This window comes from Tenrec ecaudatus, chromosome 15 (genome assembly GCF_050624435.1).
Source record: "Tenrec ecaudatus isolate mTenEca1 chromosome 15, mTenEca1.hap1, whole genome shotgun sequence".
In the NCBI taxonomy this organism is placed as follows: Eukaryota; Metazoa; Chordata; class Mammalia; order Afrosoricida; family Tenrecidae; genus Tenrec; species Tenrec ecaudatus.
The window spans coordinates 58,949,736-58,970,664 of NC_134544.1; the positions used below are offsets into that span (position 1 = coordinate 58,949,736).

The window sequence follows — 20,929 nt, forward strand, 5'->3', positions numbered from 1 at the left end:
ATGGGTAGTCCCTTGGAAATGGGTAGTCCCTTGGAAATGGTTCCAAGCATAAGGACTGATGCAAGCATGAACTATAGTGAGGATTTACATAACAATAGCACAATAGCAGCTAATGATAAGCGATCTGTGCCTAAATTGGCTAAAGTTGCAGTTTGGGAAAGAAAAAGTCATTACTGTATTGCAACACTTTATTCAGATTTTACTATTTTGCTTACTCCCTTTAAAATGCCAATTTCCAGAATAGTTAGAATTTTTACTTAAGTCATAAGGCTGTGATGTTTTTTTGTTTTGTTTTGTTTTAGCCCAAACTGATTTAACAAAATGAAAATAGTAAATGAATAAGAAAAATTAAAATACAATAAAAAGAGAGAAGAAATATACAAAAGTCACAGGTCTGTTCACTGGCCTTCAACATGTGATTTTTTTTATATCAGTAAAAATCAGGATTTTTTTAAAAGTCTCAAATCTATGTATTTCTTGCTTGGTAAGCATTCATTCATTAAATAGAATGAGTTGCTATTCTGTTCAATAGAGTGTGTATTACAAAGGGGGCTTCAAAAAATTAATAGAGAAAATGGAATTGAAAGATTATGGAACTTCTCCACAGGTACTTTGAAAACCTTTGTATGTTCCAGACCAACTAAATGTGGGAGATAATACCAACCCAAAATAGACACAGGTCCTGGTTCTACAACAATTTGTTCTTTGGTGAACAGACATTAGTTTTCAATAGAAAAATATATCTAGTAAGCATTTTATCTTTTCCTGAATTGTTCTTCCAGTAAATGGATAGAATGATGAAAATGGAATTTGCTTGCCACTGATTTGAGTAATTGGTGGGCTTGTAGGTTTTGTCTTGTGTTGCTGACCTCAAGGTCCACAGTTCAAAACCACCAATTTCTCCCTCTTATAAATATTTACTACTTTAGAAACCCATGGGGTTTGCGAGGGGAGTGAGAGTAAATAATTGTCTAGATCAATTCACAGACGAAGAGGTCGTTTGTTAGGTACTATTAAGAGCAAAAGACATTAGCCAACATAGAAAGAATGCATCTACTCAGAAAAGAACCTATTCTGTGGTTCTAGACATAATTTTGTGTTGTAATGTTTTTAGCTGCTGTTCAGCTGGCCCCGTGCATGATGTGACAAAATGCTGGGTATCAGACCATTGTGACCCGTAGAGTTTTCGTTGGCTGGTTTTCAGAAGTAGAGCACTAGATCTTTTCATACTGTTCTGTATGTAACTGTATGTCTGTAGTAACAATAGAAATAGAATCAATGTCATTTAACCCCAATTCTTAAATAGATTAGTTATTACATTTTTTAAGAAAGAACAGGCTAAAATTAAAACTCATTAAAAACTTCAAAATGCCTACTCAAAACATAGTGGGATGTGCAGTTTTCGTTGCGGTGATGCAATTGTCTTGGAACTAGAGATAGTGGTTGTACAGTATTGTAAGTGTACTGAATACCATTGAATTGTATATTTTAAAATGGTTAATTTTATGTTAAATTCATTTTAATCTAATCATTTCTGTGTAAACATTTTAAAATGTAGATTCACTTCAGTTAAAAAGTAAAGTGTAAAGGATAGTAGTGAAGTACCTTCTTGAAATTAAATCAGTAAAACAAGGTAGATAAATGTAAGCAGAGAATTATAAGACTAAACTGCTGAAAACATGTGTTAGTCTGGGTAGACTAGAGAAACAAATTCATAGACAATCATGTGTATAGGAAGGAGGTTTATGTACAAGAACAGTTGAATATTGAGAAAACATCCCAGCCCAGTGCAGATCGAGTCCATAAGTCCAATATTAGCCAATATGTTGATACCAATCTATAAAGTTCTCTTCAGACTCATGAAATACATGCAATGACACCGAATGCAGGATGCTCACAGACCAGTGGATGGAAAGTCTTGTGCATCCATTGGTAGTAAAACCATCTCAGCGATGGCAGCAGTCTCCATGTGGCTCCTCCAGTTCCCAGGGCCCAGGGTCTATCAGCATAGTGCCATGTGTCTTGTCAGTAGAGTGTTTCTCAGGGAGTGAGCAGAGAGAGAGTCACCTGCCTCCAAGGAGGAAATACAGGAATTCCCAGAATCCTCTAGAGAAGGCCATGCTCACATAGAGGCCTCATTGACTAGATCCTGATTAACAGGATAAACTACACCCCTTCACTCTTAATTCTCAAACTGACACCAGATTATGTAACTGCCCAGACGTCTTTGAGAAATTTATGTGTCTGAGGAATACAAGTATGGCATAAAAATACAAACTGCTTATTGTTTTGAAAAGAAGATCCTACAATAAACTTAAGCGATGGAGATGAATTTCCAAACTAACCAATATCCAATAACATAGGCTAGAGGAGTGGGCTCTCTATAGAAAGCATAATCATTAGCGATCAGTGAAGATTAAATTTTTATATGACCAAATGAGAAATTTGACAGCATTAGCATATAATTCCAATTATTAAACCTAACCTTTATCCAAACCCTAAATCCAAACCTAGACCTAATTTTAAACATAAATATGAGCCTAATTCTAACAAACTTTAACATTAACCCTATGTATAACCCAAAATCTAAACTTAACCCCATACCTAAAACTCAACATAGCACATACTCTAAACCTAAAACTGGCTCTAACCAAACCCAAAACTAAAGCTAAACCTTAACCATAACCCTAGAACTATTAAACCTAGCCCTACCTTTCACCTGAACCCTAAATTTTATACTCTTTCTCTGAACCTTAGTTTAGCTTCAGTCTTAAACCCAAACACTAAGCCCTAATTGTAAAAGACTCATCTCCCCCTCCCCAAAAAAAGGCAGATTTTATGGTTATAGCAATTGCATTAAAAATTTACTTTTATTTTCCTTGTTAATGATCTATTATTAGTCTGTATTAAAAAGTCATTGATTCACTTTTTTCTCTTATGTATGAAATGGTGAGTGGTATCTGCTGTTACAGTGTATCGATGCTTCCTGGGTGGAATTTTGCCAATAGTATGTCTGGTATATAACCTACATTCCTATGTATGTTGTAGGTACCACTCAAGGAGCTCCTGAATCAGACTGAGGAAGAAATTAATAAAGCTCTAAATAAAAAGATGGGTTTAGAGGATACTGCAGAACAAGTAAGTATTTTAAAATATAACAGGTAATGTGATTCATGGTTTTCTAATTATTAAGAAATGAATTTTTAAATTATGAAAAATAAGAGTTGACTTAGAAATATTTGAAATTGAGCAAAACAACTTAGACTGTCATTGATCAAGTGATAGAAAAGTGAGTGAATGTTTTTGTTTATTTTAAGAAAACTAAAGAATCGCCTCATGTCACTAGATATAATTTATTAGAATCTATTTTCATTCTACAAGGGATTTGAGGTGGCTACCTTAATAGGAGATCTGATTTTTAAAAAGAAGTTTTTTTAGAAAGTTTTTCATTCTGGTCATATAATTTGGGGAAATTTCGGTTTATTTTCATAAGTAATTTCCAGAATGTTCCTGCTTAGAAATCCTTGAAGCATAAAATTATCAATACCCCTAAGAGAGAGCACTACTATGTTCTTTATAATAAAGCATTTTTATAGCCCATTAAGAAAAGCAACTTCTAAAATGTGTACAAAGGTATTATATTACACAAAAACTAAGGCAAATCACTAATAATTCAATTTTTCAAAAGCGATTATATGCTTGCTAAAAAACATGTTAAGATATAAAATGAAATCATAATTTGGAAAAGGACCTTGATGGTGGTTTTTACCGTCAACATAAGGAATGTACCCTTTATCAATGAACCCTGAGCGGTGGGAAACAGACCTCCATGAAGGTTGCTATAGCATCACTGCTTCTGATCTTTACATCAGCTTGAACGTCGGGTAAGACTCTAGAGACAGTCCCTTGAGGTACAGCATCTGTCTTTGACTACTGTACACTTACAGATATGTGACCTCTTCTCTACCCACTTCTCAGACAGGAAAGAATTTCCCTTTAAAGGGAGTTTTGATGATCAAATGAGAAGGTACAAATTTCTTTATTGAATTTAGTTAATTTGGCCACTTACCCAAATAACAATAGCATTACTGGTTTGATTTTTGCAAAACAATATGCATATTCTTTAAATTCCATTTATAAAGACTCACTTTTTTTTTTCTTTAAGTTTTAGCTGTTTATAGATTGCTCCCTCTCACCCCCCTCCCACTGCCCAGTTTCCTCTAGGTCCAGCTGAAGAACATATTTTATTAATTATAGGCATCAACTGGTTATCAGCATTTGTCAGAAGGAAATGAACTTTAGATAAACCTTTTGTTTCCTTCTGTTTTGCTATCAACACAACTAAAACTTCAAGCTTTAGCAAGATTAAGTGTGGTTACTACTGTAATACTACTTATAGCCGTGACTATTAGCAATTGGCAAACATCCAATAAAATTAATGTATTTTTTTAATTCCAGAGGTCAATCAAATGAAAATCTAGAATTAAACTTCAAAACTAGAGCGGTCAAAAAACATTTATATTAATATATGTAATATTTAAGTAGTATTTACTAGTGCTTAGAAACACTTTCCTAGTTACCGGTGAAAGAGCAGGTATCAAGAGCCTAATTTTACTGAGAATTAAACCAGAGGTTTTTCTAAGTACATTTTATTCTTATTACAAGTATAAATGACACGTTAAAAAATACAAGTTTCTTTGAAATCTCTCTTTAAGGAGTACAAAGTTTTTCCAAAAGGACCAGAAGAAATCCTATTCCATTCATTAATTGGCAGTATTAAAAGGCTGGTTTAAAAACATTTTTTATGTAACTATAGTTTCTCAACCAAAATTGTATTCCCCTAGTTGAATATCATGGTGACAGAAAGCAAGAGAAGTGTGAGGTCTCTGAAAGAAGAAGTTCAAAAGCTAGATGACCTGTACCAGCACAAAGTCACGGTAAGAGTTGTGCCACATTCTGGCTGAGTTAGCCACGGCCGTGTCAGGGTTGATTAACCAGCTGCATATTCAGGCACCACAGCTGAAATATTAAAATATACTTTGTTGTTTCACTTTACTCTTGTATTGTGAACATCTTTTGTGAGGAGTTAGGTTATTTTGTTCATTGTCTAGTATTTTACATGATGTGTAATATGCATTATTCAATCTTCTTTCTTGGTGAAAATATTTTGGAAGCCTAACTACCTGTCTATAAAGATTTAGTCTTGAACTCCCTTAAGGCTTTTTTGTATATGTCATTATCCATCAAGAGTTATTACCCAACCCCATCACAAAGTTGGATATGTAGCCCACCCCCCAGGGGGACAAATAACAGAAAAGTGGGCGAAGGGAGACAACGGACAGTGTAAGACACAAAATAACTTCAATAATATATAATGATCAAGGATTCACGAGGGTGGGAGGGGGGAAAAGAGCTGATACCAAGGGCTCCAGTAGAAAGAAAATGTTTTCGAAATGTTGGTGGTAACATATGTACAAGTGTGCTTAATACAGTTGAATGATGGATTGTCATAAGAGTTGTAAGAGCCCCCCAATAAAATGATTAATAAAAAATAAAGGGTCGTTCCACACTGACTATCCTGGACAAATTAATAAAATTGATTCCATATCCTATCCCAGCTTCCCTCCCTGCTAGCGCATTTGTCTTAGGGCCGTAGTCAGGTGATTTTGTCTAACACCACTTTATCACAATTTTTTTTTTTTACTTTATCACAATTTTTATAAAAACTTTTGCCACCCTGATGTTTTTCTCCATTATGCCAACAAAATGTTGAAATTAAAAACTTTTCTTCTGATCTATGCCATATTTAGGGTCCATTCTGTATTTTATTTCGCTTAAGTCAGCTGTGAAGTTTTCAGAACATAATTGCACTTAATATAACCTACATATCAAATGTGTTTTCATATGTCCTCATAACAATGCAGTTGACCCTTGAGCAATAGGGGATCGAGGGTGCTGCTCCCGCCTCCATCATGCAGTTGAAAACGCCATGCGTAATGTTGGATTGTCCAGAAATTTAAACTACTAATAGCGTTCTGTGCACCAGAAATCCTACCATAAACAATTGATTCTTGCAAGCTTTGTGTGCTGCACCCACAAAGAACTGCATTCATAATGTGAGCTAAAAGGGATTCCAAACACGCAAGGTTTTCACAGTTGCTGGTGTAGCCACAGTGATAAACTCACAAGCTCCCTGCCATCCAGTCACTTCTGACTTATAACTACAGTCGTGGCTTCAGGAATTTCTCTTTCTTTTTTACTGTGGCCCTTATGCTGGACTCCTTTATGATGAACTAGAAGGGAGCTAGAGACCTCGATCTATGGCACATACCAAACAATTCAACTTTTTCTTAAAATGACATGATTTTCACTCTTGGGTGCACTTCCAGCATCACAAGTACCCCGTATGTATCCCAGGGTGTTATTCAGGTTATTCAAGGCTTCTGGTGGTGCAGTTGTAGGACACATGATAAAAAAGTATGAGAAACGGAAGACCCTTTAATTTGAAAGCTGCTGCTAGAACTGCTAATACTGCAATGATTAGCCTCGTGGCGTCTTAAACAAAATCCTTGTGTGAGCGAGCTCAGGCTGACGTTGTCCACATCCGTGTTGTCTAAAGGCCACCTGTACCTGAGTTCATTCTCCAAAGCACTTACATGAAGGACCCTCTTGAGAAAGCTGAAAACTGATGCACCTGTGCATAGTACTTTAACCTGCTCTCATAGTATGATAAGATACCGAAATATGTAAAGATTCATTACACCCACCACCCCTGCTGTTTCCAGCATGTCCCACAGGACCACATGATGAAAGCATAAGGGGCTGTCACGGGCGGAGATGCAGTTGGACTATGGGTAGACATCTTTATTGGGAAGAGGGACATGCAGCAGTCAGAGTACACAGGAGTGTAATTGTCAGCTATCGTTAAAACACACCTTAGGCTTTGGCATGTTTACCACAGAGGGATGTGCCAGACATAGCAGGCATGGATGGAGAAGAGTTACTTGGTTTGGATGTTAAAATATCACTTTGCATAGGCTAAAAAATATGACTGGTATACATTGTTAATGTAAATATAAAGAGTTATCCATATTTTGGCCTAGCTTAATCTTCCTTAATAATCAGGGAAAAAATTTTTTTAGAAGTAACAAAATGTTCTAGTAGTTTAGACTTGAAAATACTGCTAAATGAATCCTATATAGAGAAGAGATAGTTGTGTTTATGGTATGGAAATCCCAAAAGAACATTTTAAGTCTTACACATAAATAAACATCATAATAATACAGATAATATGTGGAAATGCTTGAAAATAAATATTTTGGAGTATATGTAACGTGAATATCACATACCCCCAAACTGTAACATTATGTTTATAGGAAGCTGAAGAAGAGGACAGAAAGGGTGCTAATGAGCTTGAGTCCTTGGAGAAACACAAGCACCAGCTGGAGAGTGTGATTAATGAGGGTCTCAGTGAAGCACTGGATGAGCTAGATACCATTGAGAGGGAGTAAGTTCGTCTCCAAGCTTTATAATGTTCTAGATTAAATATTTGACATTTGTATAAAACTGGGTCTGTTTTGATTTGCTTTAATTAATATAAGAGCGCTGGTGGGATAGTGGTTATGCTTTGGGCTGCGATCCACATAGTCAGCAGTTCAACACCACCAGCAGCTCATTGGGAGAAAACTGGGCTTTCAACTCCCATAAGCAGTTACAGAACCCACAAAGGGTCGGTCTCTATGAGTCAGCATTGGTTATTTGATTGTTGTTTTTTTTGTTTTTATAATGTTATTTGAAGTTGGGGGTGATACTGGAAGCAGAACTACAGACATAGAATTACAAGTTTGCTGAAACATTAGTTATCTAAGAAATATTTATACTATGTAGCTATTGCCTCAAGAATAAAGCATTCATTTGTAGATATACTTAACAACTTTGACTATTTCATAATAGAAAAACCACCAAATTTTAATTTTTCTTTCCTTAGAAATTATGTTTTTACACTAAAATTATATAGACTATAAATTATATAGTCCTACAGTACAGATCTGCATTCTTAAAAATTACTTTGCTTTGCAAAATTGTGTAATTAAAAACCTGAAGACCTGACCTAGTGGAAAATTGGTACTGGGGCACAGCATTCAAAAACTTTAGTAACAGAAACAAAAGACAGGAATAAAAAATGCTAGCATAATTATACATATATTAAGTGGTTTAGGTTTGTAGCACTATAAGCCGAGTTTTTCAGCACATTTTTAATGCAGTTTTTGTGGTAAAATTAGTTGCCTCCACTGATTCAGGTCGGGTTATACTCGAGTATATACGCTACATCGTCATGCTATGTAATAACTATAACTAAAATTAGTGACATCCTTTAAGAATCATTTAGAATTCTGTAATGTGCCGATATACATCAATGTACTGAATCTGTAGTATTTATGTACGTACACTTATATAAAAGTACACTTTTTGTTTAGTCTCAAAACTAATCCATTGCCCTTGAGTCAATTCCTATCCCTAGTGACCCTATAGGACAGAGGAGAACTATCCTATAGGGTTTTTAAGGCATTACATAGGCTTCTAGGCTGCCACGTCCATTTTCTGTGGCAAGACTGGTGGTTCAAACTGCCAGCCTTTCAGTTACTAGGTAAATGCTGAACCACTGCACCACCAGGGACTCTGTCGTCTCAAGTAGCCCTCAAGTAACGAAAAAATCTGGCTTCAATGTTTTAAGTATAAAACATTCTCTTTTAGAGAAAGTCACAGCTAGCTCTGTTCCCTTACAGTCAGTCTGCACATGATGAGGACCCAAAGACCAGGTTGTTTTGCAAGCCTCTGTGTGGTACCAGAATGGAGGCGTGCCTTCACCTGTACTGTGAATGTCCTCCCGGACCACTAATAAAGTTACTTACCCCCTCTACCTTCTCAGCCCCTCCTCCACAGCCCCTACTACCACCAGAGGATGGCTGCCCAGTCAGTCTTTCTGAATCAGAATGGCCCAGGCAACCCACCCCAGCCCTGTCCCGTCTCTTGAGCTTTCTCCCGTTCTTTCCCTCACTGTGTTTCTAAGATGAATGGCCGCAGGTCAACTTCGCAATGTGCCCTTGGTCCTGTCCACAGTCAGAAAGGACTAGATGCTGCAGTGGGGTTCACACTGCCCCAACTAGTTTTCCCAACAGCTTTTCAGCCAAGTATCCCCCTACTCTCACTGCACAGCCCTGGTCCCCTCTACCTTTGTATCCCTATGAATATCAATTTAGAGCTTCCTCCAAGGCCAGGACGACAGGCCTGGTTTCTGCCCATGACCTTACATTACAGAAATTACTGGCCCCACCCAGTTAGCCTGCTCCATGCTCACCTACACCAACCTCTGAGGGAGTGTCAGCATAAGGGGTTTCACAGATGCTGGCCAACTTACATGGGACCTAGGGTCCCTAGGCACCTAAAGTGCACCATATAAGAACTCCTTCTGACTAGAGCCAGACTCTAGGTTCCTTTTTCCACTGCTTCCCCAGCTTCAGCGCCCTGTGACTACCCAGGACCTACTGGAGAGCATCCTATCCCAACCTCTCCCCCAACTCTACCCAGGGGTAGAGGAGACCCTGTCCATCTTCCCTTCTCAGCAGTGAAATGCTGTGTAGGACAAGTACACGGAGTTCACATATCAGAGACCTTGCATTCCTACTGCCCGGGGTGTGTTAATGCCCCAAATATGCCAGCAGTGGGATGTGTACTATTTTTGTGAACAGGAACATCAAGTATCGAGTGAGTGGTGAAAAGTAGGTCTACTAGTAGGCTATAGGTAGGGATCACCAACGGCACAATGGTTAAGTACTCACTTACTAACCACAATGTTGGTGACTTGAGCCCACCAGCTCCTCTGCAGGAAACCTAGTGATTGTCCCCACGCCCTCTCTCCCCGCTAAAGCTTACAGTTCTACCTCTAAGGTTCTCGATCAATTTTAATTCACTCAGTAAAATAGGAATGAGCTTTTTCTATTTCGTGAATTTTCTACCCTTTCTCAAGGAAAGCTCAATGTACAGTCTGTGTTAACTGTTGTGTTTCTGCTGGTGTATTAACCTAACTTGCGAGGAGCCTTGAAGATTAGTTTTATTTTGATTGTAACGATGAACAACTGAATTATCTGTAAATTATAGCTTGATTTTATTGCATGTGGAATTAGAAATTAAGCTAAGCAGAAGTGATAGTTTGCTCTAGATAGCTTAATCAAGAGTTGTTATTTTTTCCACAGATACCAGCTAGCTGTGCAGACCACAAGTGAAGAAAGACGAAAAGTGGGCAATAACCTGCAGCATCTTTTAGAAATGATAGCTATGCACATGGGGTCTGTGGAGGTAAGTGTGTGCTTTTAGTCCTGACTTGCTCCTATAGAAAATAAAGACCGTTTACTTCTATGAAAAATATATCTAGTAAAAATTTACCAGAAGACTCGTTCTAGTACGGTAGCAAGGGCATTTAGGAGACACTTCTGCGTTTTATAAAGTGATCTGTTTTACTAGCATAAATAACACATGATGATGCTTATTACATCAATAACTTATTACGATATTGTGCCAGGTCAGATCTACATTCTAAAAAAACGTTTGTATACTAAGATTTCATTAAATTTAATATGGAAGAGCTTATTTTAGGAGAAATGTGTTTCCTTTCTTATTTTCTTGTGACACAGCTTAAAGGGTTTCTGTGATACTTACCATTAGCTTCACTCTTCACAGTTTGAAAGTTCAGTTACAAAACTATTTTTTCGATCTACTGTTCAGAGCACTAAAAGTTATAATAAATTACTAAACTTTAAAACTCTTGGTTAATTTATTAATGACAATATTTTGGTTTGGTTTGGTTTTGCTTTGTTTTTTGTTGTTGTTGTTTTTTTTTTTGCTTTGTTTTTAAGAGTAGTTTAGGAAAAGAAAAAACTCATTCCAGCACCTTAGTAGACTTTGATTTATTAGAAATTTTATGAGCATGCGATATACCCTGCCTCCATCGCCTCCCCTAAAAGACACTGAACCCTTACTTTCTGACTTGCCAAGTCCTCCCATCACACAGCAGTAAGAACTAAGAAAAGGGAGGGATGCTGCTACATCTGAAAACTCACCTTCTACCTAGTATCTATTTAATCCAACCACTTTGTGACACTGTAACCTTACAGGGAGCCTTTTTTCAATTAGGGTGGTGCATATGCAACACACATCAGAATGGGAGGTGGTGGTTTCCTCAGTTTTCCCAAGAATACCTTATCATATGGCCATTACAGGTGTATGGGGGAAAGATCATTCGTAGTGTGCAGTGAATGCCTTAGGCTGAGAAAATCTACTTGCTTGTACCACTTTAGTTATTTTTGGTCCTGAGTATTTTTATCTACAAAAACAGAGGGTTGTACTCAATAATTTTCCATATATCTTGGACCTTACAACCTGTAGCTACAAGTCTCCAGAGGGTTAGTTCAGCAGTTGCTTATCTCTAGGGATTTGTGTAAAAGTAACCAAAATGATTGATTGTTAAATAAATTTTAAAAGTCTTACTTTTGAAAATTCGATGGTACATTACCAGTAGTTTGGGGTTATTTGTAGACAGTTCAGTGTTTTTCATAAAGACCAGACTAAATTCAATAAACATTTTCTTTGCACTAAGGAGCCCTCGTGATAGTGGCTTATGCATGGTATGCTGGCCTCAAGGTCAGCTGTTCAAACCCACCAGCTGCTCCATGGAAGAAAGATGAAACTTTCTGTTCCCATAAATTTACAATCTCAGAAACCATAAAGAGCAATTCGCTGTCCTATGGGCTTGCTGTGAGTCGGAACCAATTCGACACCAGTGTGTTACTTTGCAATATGCAAAATTTGTAATTAGCAGTGAATATTAAGTGTGATACTTAGTGTTCCTAGTAAAATATGGATTAAATACAGAGACAACTACAGCATTAAAAGGTAATGGGAAATTTTATATAATGAGAGATAAGTTAGACTAAAGAAAACTGGTTTAGATCAAGTGGTTTCATTAGCTGGTGTACTTTTTTAGTAGGACAGACTTTGTTTCATCAGTCTGGTTGGAGTCCTATACTGCTCCTTTATCTGATTTGATATTCCAGACCATGGGTCAGTGAACTACAATTTATAAGGCCAAATTCGGTGTGTAGCCATCTTTTGTAAATAAAGTTTTATTAGAACCCAGCCACATTTATTTGTTTCTGTGAATGCTTTTATACTACAGTGAAATTAATTAGCTATAACAAAGACCATCAAGGCCAGGAAGCCTGAAATATTTATTTGATCCTTAACAAAAAAGTTTATTCACTCATGTTCTAGACACCCACCTCTCTGAAGGGCTCAGCATCCTTTTTTCTGTTTAGATGTTTCGATAATTAAAACACATTCAACTATTGATGTAGACAACCCAATCTGTTTGGAATGTGTTTTTTTCAAAGCTATGTATTTTATTTGGTTTATTGGGGGGGGGGGGGTTGGCTTCCAAAATTCTTTCTATTTTGGTTTTGTATTGCTTCTGTCATTGTTTGTTTGTTCTACTATTAGAGTACCCCAGGCGTTGTCAGTGGAGATCACCTTGAAGCTGTTACACACTCTTCTTTTTTCCGTGTCTGACACCCAGGAGTGATGAACCTCTAGGCACAGCAGGCAGAATGAGGGGGCAGGGGCACAGCCATGGTAAAAGGGAGTAGATGTCAAGGAGTCCACATAGCAAAAGAGGGTTTGGAAACTGATTGTGGTAGCAATTGTACAATTCTACCTGGTGTGATCTGTGTATTAAATCCAAACAAAAGGGGGGGGGGTGAAGAGTGACAGTCTGGGAAGCCCCAGGGGCAGTTCTGCCCGCCCTGTCCTGCAGGGGCGTTGTGAGCCAGCATCGGCTCCAAAGGCTGTGAGTTTGGTTTGGCTCTTGGTTTTGAGGTGCTGTGGTGAAGCCTCACCAGGTGCTGCTTGAGGCCGGGTCAGTTTGGCCCGCCAGGAAGACTTTTGGTCTTCACGAAGCTCCAGCTTGCTCTCTGGCCAGTGGCTGTACTGCCGTGCCCTTGAGCTGGCTGTGACTCCGTGACCTTATACAGGCGCCTCAGATGGGCACTGGGTTCCAGTCCAAACAGCCCAGTGCAGCTCACACACAGCTGGCCAGGAAGTCTGATGTTTCTCTGAGCATATAGTGTTGTCAGCATAAAAATCTAGGCCAATACTTCCAGGTAACTCGCACCTGGGCCCGAATTCAGTTTGGTGGTGGAGGTCTCTCATGCTGTGTTAGTCTGCTGACACTCTACCAGGCAGGCGTGATGTTCTTCACTAGCTGCAGGTCCATCCTGATGCTACCCAAGGAGGGGATACTTCTGAACAGCACCTGAGCATCTCCATTTGGTTTCCCAAGCAATGCGTCCTTTGGTCTCTTGATTGCTGCTTCCATGAGCTTTGATTGTGGATCCAAGCAAGACAAAATCCTTGCTGAAGTCAATCCATTGATTGCGGCGTTGCTTGTGGTTCATGCTGGGCTCCAGGAAGCCTCTTCGCTGCCGACATGCCCGCGGTGCTCCTGCAGAAGTCCCTAGTGACCTGGCAAGAGCCCTAAGCCCCCTTGCCCAAGGAGAGCCATGGCGCAGGGCAAGGCTCTTGAATTTTTTTTTTACAAAACAACTTTATCACCTTCAAAGAACCATCCATTACACTTAATACATTTGTCAAATCTGCAATTCCATTCTTGGAAGCATTTTACTTTTTTTTTTTTTTTAGAGGCCAAGGAGGATCTTTATTACTAACCAAGGCTTATATATTGGGGGGGGCATGCAAGCCCCCTAATTACATGTATAGACATACTTCACAGGAAGGGGTTGAACTACAGGTTATACAGCAATGAGAGGGGGACAATCTAGGGATATACATGCAATAGGAAGAGGAGAGATTAGAGATATACATGTGACAAGATGGGCGGATCCTAGATTCAGGATGGCAGCCTAACTTTGGATGTTACTGAGCAGGTTTGACCTGCTCTCTGGCTCACTACAGAAACCATTCTCAGTAGGGTGTAAACCCACCCTGCAGGGACCAAACTGATGGCCACAAGCCTTTTGGAGAAGTAGTCCATTGTCCTTAACAGCAGGGAGTGGGCCCTATTTGTGGTGGGACCAGACAGTAGTCTGGCAACTGACTGCCTTCAGGGAGGTAATTTGACAATCATTTACCATTAGCTGCACGCAGTGTCCTAAGTCTAACTTATATTTTGGGGGAGACAACTTGGGAGAAATCTTTCTGTTACCCACAATTCCTCCTTTTGTTTTATATATAAATGCAATGAGTCACGTGGGCGATGTGGTTATTTTCTATACATTCAAAGTTGTCAAGGCAAAACTTCCTGATCCAATTAATATAGCCAAAAATTCAGGCTTATAGCAAACATTTTGAATGCCGGCATAGAGGATAAAGTCCCCCTATGCCCAACTGCTACTGGAGGAAGGTGGTAGAGGAGCTGAATGCCGCGGCGGTGGGCAGAAATAGGGCCAATAGGAGCGTCCCCTTCTGTAGTCAAAGCCCCGGGCACACAGCAATCAGCTGTGTGCTTGTAAGAGACAACCTCAGATCAATCAGCACCGTAAACTAGGGTAAAGTGGGCAACAATGTCATGGGAATGTGATTAGGACTTACCTACAACTCACAAGGGTGAAGGTCCCCCTCCACCTCTAGAAACCCAGCCTACCAGGCTTCTTTGCGAGAGAATAAAGAATTTGTCCTTAAACACTCTTCCTGTTCCCTGCTCCCCACACTGTTTACTGTATGCACAAACTTCAAAAGTGCCTTAGGGGCCGTGTGAGGTTTTCCTTCACGTGCCTTAGCTTTCTATAGAAGCAACACTTGATAGCCAGGACAAACATTATGATTATGAGCAGCACTGTTAGGCTGGACTCAGGCTGTGAGAAATACTTTGAACCCGAGCTCGAGGATGCAATCCTTCCATGTTATCCACCAATTGCTTAATCCTATCAGAGCCAGGAGATGCCTCAAGTCTGTCTTATAATGTGTAGAAAATACCCTTGTTAAACTGATCAACATCTAATGAACTGTTTCCCTTAAACCCTTGTAAATGTTTCCTAATCAAATCCTAATCGTACGATGTCTTATTATATGGGTCAGGGGTTATACAAAAATCAGTTACATTCCAATCACATTTCAGCATTAACTGATGTTGCAAGTTCATGATTTGATCTCCCGACCACTGGACAGTTTGCTGCAGCTCCGCTACTTTCCCCCAGTTCACCGTCCACCTTTGCCTGAGAGGCCCCAGCTGATGCGAGTCCTCTCGCCACTTCTGCACGAAATGCTCAGTCTTGATGGGCTCGTGGCGCTCGCCCAGCGACGGCAGCAGTGGTGGCAATGGCCGTGAGTCCAGTTATAGCTGCGGTTAACATTCCCACAAATCGGCGAGGTGTTTCCAGTGTCTCCGACACCACTTGCATCACGAAGGACGATTCCAGACTGCTCTCTCATCTGCGCTTCATCTCCACGGGGATCCACACCCCCAGCCTGCTCTTTCGGAGGAGGATGCTGTCTGGTTTATAAGCAGAGCATGGTTAATGCAAGTAAACAATTTACAGATATGGCAAGTGGCACTGCAAGCAGTTTCATTTATAACGTTTCCTACAGCAAGTACATAAGGCAGCTTTACACACAAGACTGAATCGAGTCTCATTATTGTGAAAAGTATAAGTATAGCCAGACTGGTGCCAGTAAAGCTTCCTGTGTAGCCTGTTAATGGCTTAGTGGCAAGCGGTCATTTCCCCAGGTCCCATTATCCAGGTCCTGTCTCAGGAACCTGGGACAGGGAGGTGTAAGGCCTCCTTCATGCCAGGCCATCAACTCTGACCTGGTAGTGGCAATGTCATTAGGGGTCTTTTGCCACTCACAATCACTGATATAATCACATGAGGTGATGTAGGATTCCTCTGAGCAGTTAGTTAGAAACTTTCTATTGGCGCCCCAATCAATAATAGTTAGTGTCATTTCTTACCAACTTTCCATGTAGCCCCTGACACTTGAGCCATTTGAGTCAGCTACGACATGCCAGTAAATCATAACTACAGGTTTCCATATCTCCTTGCCCCTTTCATATTCTCATATTCTGCAAATGCTTCACCCATTATCATATAGAAGCCATAATTGGTGTCATTAAAGACCAGCCAGTTATTCCATGCCTGAGAGTTAACAGCTAAACAGCTAGGGCTGGCACCCACACATAAAAGCAGAGTTTCAAAAACCCAGAGTGAAATAAAAATTTCTGCCTTATCAAGATGTCTAACTGTTCCCTCAACTCTCGGGGCACAGCTGAAAAGAAATCCACCTATCTCCTTCACCTGTGAAAACAAATAGCCCCTCCCTTCGGGGTGTTCACAATCTAGAAAAAGAATTATGATTAAGATTTTGTGGTTCTTTCGAGTTCTTTGTCTTTCTCCAAACATGATTGCATCCTTCTAAGGGGAGTCCATCAGCATTATTCTGAAAGACAAAAATGGATAGCCCTTCCACCTGGTGACAAAGGGACCTGGATCGCAAACACAATTCCCATCTTCTTGGGTCTCCTTGGGATCAGCTTTCTCTCAGCCCCCGTTGGTGGGCCTTGTGGAGATAGGGGGAGGGGGAGGGGAAGGAGGGAAAGGGGACAGGAGAGAGAAGACTGCAGAGAAAGAGAAGGAGCAGATGCGAGGCCAAGGCAGAAACATTTTTCAAACTCATCTGTGTGGGTGGTTGACAGCTCCGTCTTTTATTTCCTTCACCTCTTCTAAGTCTTCAAATCGCTGTCCTTTCATGTTCCTCTTCATTCACTGAAACAAAAAGAAGTGGCACGGAGTGAAGACAGGTGGGGCAAGAGAGAGATGCTGGTTTTTGCCAAAAACAGGTGCACTGAGATGACTGCGTGAGCAGGTGCATTGTTGTGTTAGCAAAACCAGTCCGCCAGCTGCCACAAAGCAGGCCTTTTTTGTTGGTGCACACTGTTAAGCTATGTTTTCAGAACCTCTAAATAGAAAGTTTGATTAACAGTCTGACCTGGTGGAACGAACTCCAAATGCACTATGAGTAGACATTTTTGTCTATTCAGTAAGTTGAGGGATGTCCAGAACAAGGTTTGTTATCAATCAACATTTTTCCTTTTTTGAAACAGGAGAACCACTCATGTCTTTGAGTTTTCCCATAGCACTGTCCTTGTAAGCTGTGGTCAGCATCAAAACTGTTTCTGCAGCATTTTCCCTAGCAGGAAACAAAATTTCACAACCGCTCACTGCTCTCTTAAATCAGGCATCACAAAAATTGAGGTTCAAGTGAAACCACTTTTACAAAAAAATTCACTGTGACCAGAGAGAACCTTCCCGGGTGATTCCACTGGGTGCACTAACTCAGAGCACGTTGCTCAATCCTCACCTAGTGGGAAAAATGCATACTATGAAAGGTACACCCAGCAGAGCTTTTGGCGGGGGGCGGCATCCCCTCATATATTCAAAGACAGTGGAAAAAGAAAAAGCCACAAAAGAGAATGAGCTCTTAGTTATAAAATGATCTCCAAAATTAGACGAGGAAAATGAGTAAAGACTTCACCAAGAATCTTACAATGGTCAATAAACATATTTTATGAATATGAAAATACATACCATTTTATACACCCAAGAAATTACCTATTGTTATTATCAAGTGCAAGCAAGAATGCAGAATGGGATTCTCGTGTACTTTGGTTATATAAAATGATAGAGTGGTTTCAGCAAGTACTATGGCAATTCCTCATAAAACTGAAGGTGCGCATAGGTGTTTGCCCATGCTGTTCCACTAGTTTTTCCACTAGAGAGACATTACACATGCACCTTAAGGGACACTTTTTGTATTGTAGTATCAATATTTGAAATAGATGCTGTGTTAGTTTCCTATTGCTATTATAACAAATTATGACAAATGTAATGGTTTAAAACAAAAGACTTCATGAAAGTGTTACAGAGCAAAGATACCACTTTGAGGACTAAAGGCCACCTGACTCAAGCCGATTCAAAGAATGTAATCAGTGACCCTAAATCGTTTATCTATCAACTGTTGATTGATATATCATTTGCTATGTGTGCTCTCAACAAAATAAAGATTTTAAAACAAAAGAACTAAAAAAATAAAATCTCTCTGAATCCTATGAACCAAAGCAATGCCATTCAGGGCAGTCGTTGCTTCTGGGAAAGGGAGAAGAATAATATAGTTAATAAAGACTGAAATGTTCTTGCACTAGAGAAAGCACATACAATGGTCACAAGAGTGTCTGTTATTCCTAACTTACAAATATCTTAGTCTTGTTTATAAATCTTCCATGAGAGGCTTTTTTTAAAATGATCTTTTTGCATTAATACTATTCATTGTTTCTCCTAGAAACACCTCGAGGAACAGATTACTAAAGTTGAAAGGGAATATGAAGAACACCTTTCTGAAGATCCCTTAGAAAATAGCAGAGAGATTGGAGACAAGTATAAGAAGAAAGCTGCTCTACTTAAGGCTTCTGACGAATGAAATGTTGCTTATCCAAGAAAGAACTTCAGTTTTTAACAGTGTACATTTTCAGCTATTTTCTAAGTTTGAAAATCTCTCCAACATATCCTGTACCCATCCTTACAATGAAGTCTTATGAACATAACTTCCCAAGACTGTAGTATTTGTATATGTTTTATATATTAATTTGTTAGCCTAAAATATGTATAATTTGGATTGTCTACCTTGGATGTATAGTTAGAGTTAATAAAATTGAATCAGCAGTGTTTGTCCTTCATTTTTCTTCACCAAACTTCCTATGTTAGCATAGGTATGCGGCTCTAAAACCAGGCGTCAGTAAATTACAGTGTGCCAAATCTTAACCATGCCAACTCCTCCTTCATATCTTACCTGTGAAGGCCTTCACACTGCAACAGCAGAAACAAGTGGTTGTGACACCGTTAGGCCCACAAAGCCAAACTATTGTTTGACCCTAGTTACCTATAAGTCTGAATTCGGAGTCCGTTCTAGAGAAAGGCCTCTCTGCTGGCCCTGGAGGAAGGTCTTTGCCCTCTTTCAGCCTCTATAGGCCCAGCATCCCTTGGAGAGCTACTTGTGTCTTGGTATCAAGTTTCCCCCTGGGTATATGAAGTTCTTAACAGCCTGGGGTACAAAAGACATCCTCGTCCTAGCTCTTTTGATGGTAGTCTGCTCACTTGGTTGATACCATATCTCAAGAGAATAATCCTATGGGTTCTGCCCTCTCTCTGACCTCCCTGCCATTCTACTTTAGCACAGAGATTAACAATACAAATCATAGCACAAAATGGACAATAATAAAAGATCAGCCTAGCCAAGGTAACATGGGCAGGCGCTACAATTTTGTCTATAACAACCCTTTAGAGAAAAAGGTTTCCAATCCCTGCTATGAAACAAAAACAATCCATTACTGATCCAAAGGCCTGTGGCTTGTTTTAAGACTTACAGTATCTGCTCTGGATATGCAGAGGATATGGATGTGAGAAAAATCTTCAACACGGTCACTTTAGAGAAAATTCATTTTCTATAGAAGTTCTGATTAACCTCAGGTCATGTGTCTGTTCTGGCAGAAGCCACATTAGAACTTGAGCTCTTACCCTGCTCCTGATCAGAGACAGGTAGAGGGAGAGAGCCTCCCTCCCGCACCCGCTCTGGGCCTGTTCAGGGCCCACAGCCTCTTGGTCCACATGCTCTCAGACTCTAGGGTTCTTGGGCTTCTGGCCCTCCAAGATCCACATGTGGGTGCCCTTCCATGTTCAGCCCCAGTTGTGAACCTATTTGAGACTAAAACCTGAAACATCCTGTCCTTCCAAACAAATCCACTGGGATTGCATAACGGGCTTCAGCGTGAATTCTTTCATCTTGCAAAGCCAAGAACAGCCCTATGAGTGGTCTACAATCATGAAAAGAATATTGTAAGCTGCTTGTTAAAAAGGGACCACAGTGAGTAAGACCGCTCACTCCTGGAACCAATGTTCGTTCTCTGAGCCCCACCTCGGCCCCCACCCAGCATGGCCCGTAACGTTGGCTGGCAGAGTGCACAGTCAGGGACTGACGCTTGTCCACCCCCTCCGGATTGCTGCAGCCCCCACCACAACACCCACAATTATAATATGTGTAAATGCCCACTACTGGGTCAAGCTGCTTTGTTTAATGCATCATCAACACCTGTATAGTAAATTTTAAAAGCAAAAAAAAATGGAATTTTAAGCAACAATGTAAAAGAAATACTCATGAGACTTTTTGACCATCAAAAGTCGTACTTTAGGGGCTCTCATCCTAAAATAGCTGTTTCTCATAGTTCCGGTTTTCTTTTCCATTGGAGGTTTTCTATTTCTGTTTTGAATGTTTTTCTGTATATGGAACCCAGGAGAGGTAAAGCTATGGAGACAGTAACTGGATTAATAGTTTCTTAGGGGTTATGGCAGGGCAATAGGGAGCTAATAACAATGAGTACAAGAAAGATGTTCTAAAATCGATTATGGTAATAATTGCACAACTATCTTCAGTCTGATTAAACCATTGGATTGTATGATATGTGAATTATATGTCCATAAAACTATTTTTAAAAGAATTAATATCAATGATAGCAACAAATGTGCTTGGCACAATGGATGGATGGATGGGTTGTGATAAGAGTTTTAAGCGCCCCCAGTAAAATGATTATTTTTAAAAAACATTAGAGAAGGAAGAAGTTTAAAAAGAAATAAAAGATCGTAAAAAAGAACTTACTTGAATTGGTGTGAGTTTTTGTACAACCAGGACAAATGGGCATTTTGGGTGATGTGGAGTTGTCAGTGTAGAAGTTAACATTTTAGATGTGTTTTTGTATAGAGGAAATTGGTACCATTTTTTAGACCAAGGGTGGAATTATTTATTCATGCAAAGGTAT

General features: G+C 39.6%; 1 protein-coding gene across 1 annotated transcript in view; it reads left to right on the forward strand.

The window, feature by feature from the left end:
- The window catches only part of NDC80 (NDC80 kinetochore complex component), a 56,783-nt gene extending 38,006 nt beyond the window's left edge, over positions 1–18,777 (forward strand). The window contains exons 13-17 of the mRNA XM_075532885.1: positions 3,049–3,138; positions 4,845–4,937; positions 7,377–7,507; positions 10,254–10,356; positions 18,403–18,777. Of these exons, the coding sequence (XP_075389000.1) occupies positions 3,049–3,138; positions 4,845–4,937; positions 7,377–7,507; positions 10,254–10,356; positions 18,403–18,540 (555 nt within the window). The 3' untranslated portion in view covers positions 18,541–18,777. The remainder of the gene's footprint in view (positions 1–3,048; positions 3,139–4,844; positions 4,938–7,376; positions 7,508–10,253; positions 10,357–18,402) is intronic.
- Positions 18,778–20,929: the final 2,152 nt, after the last annotated feature.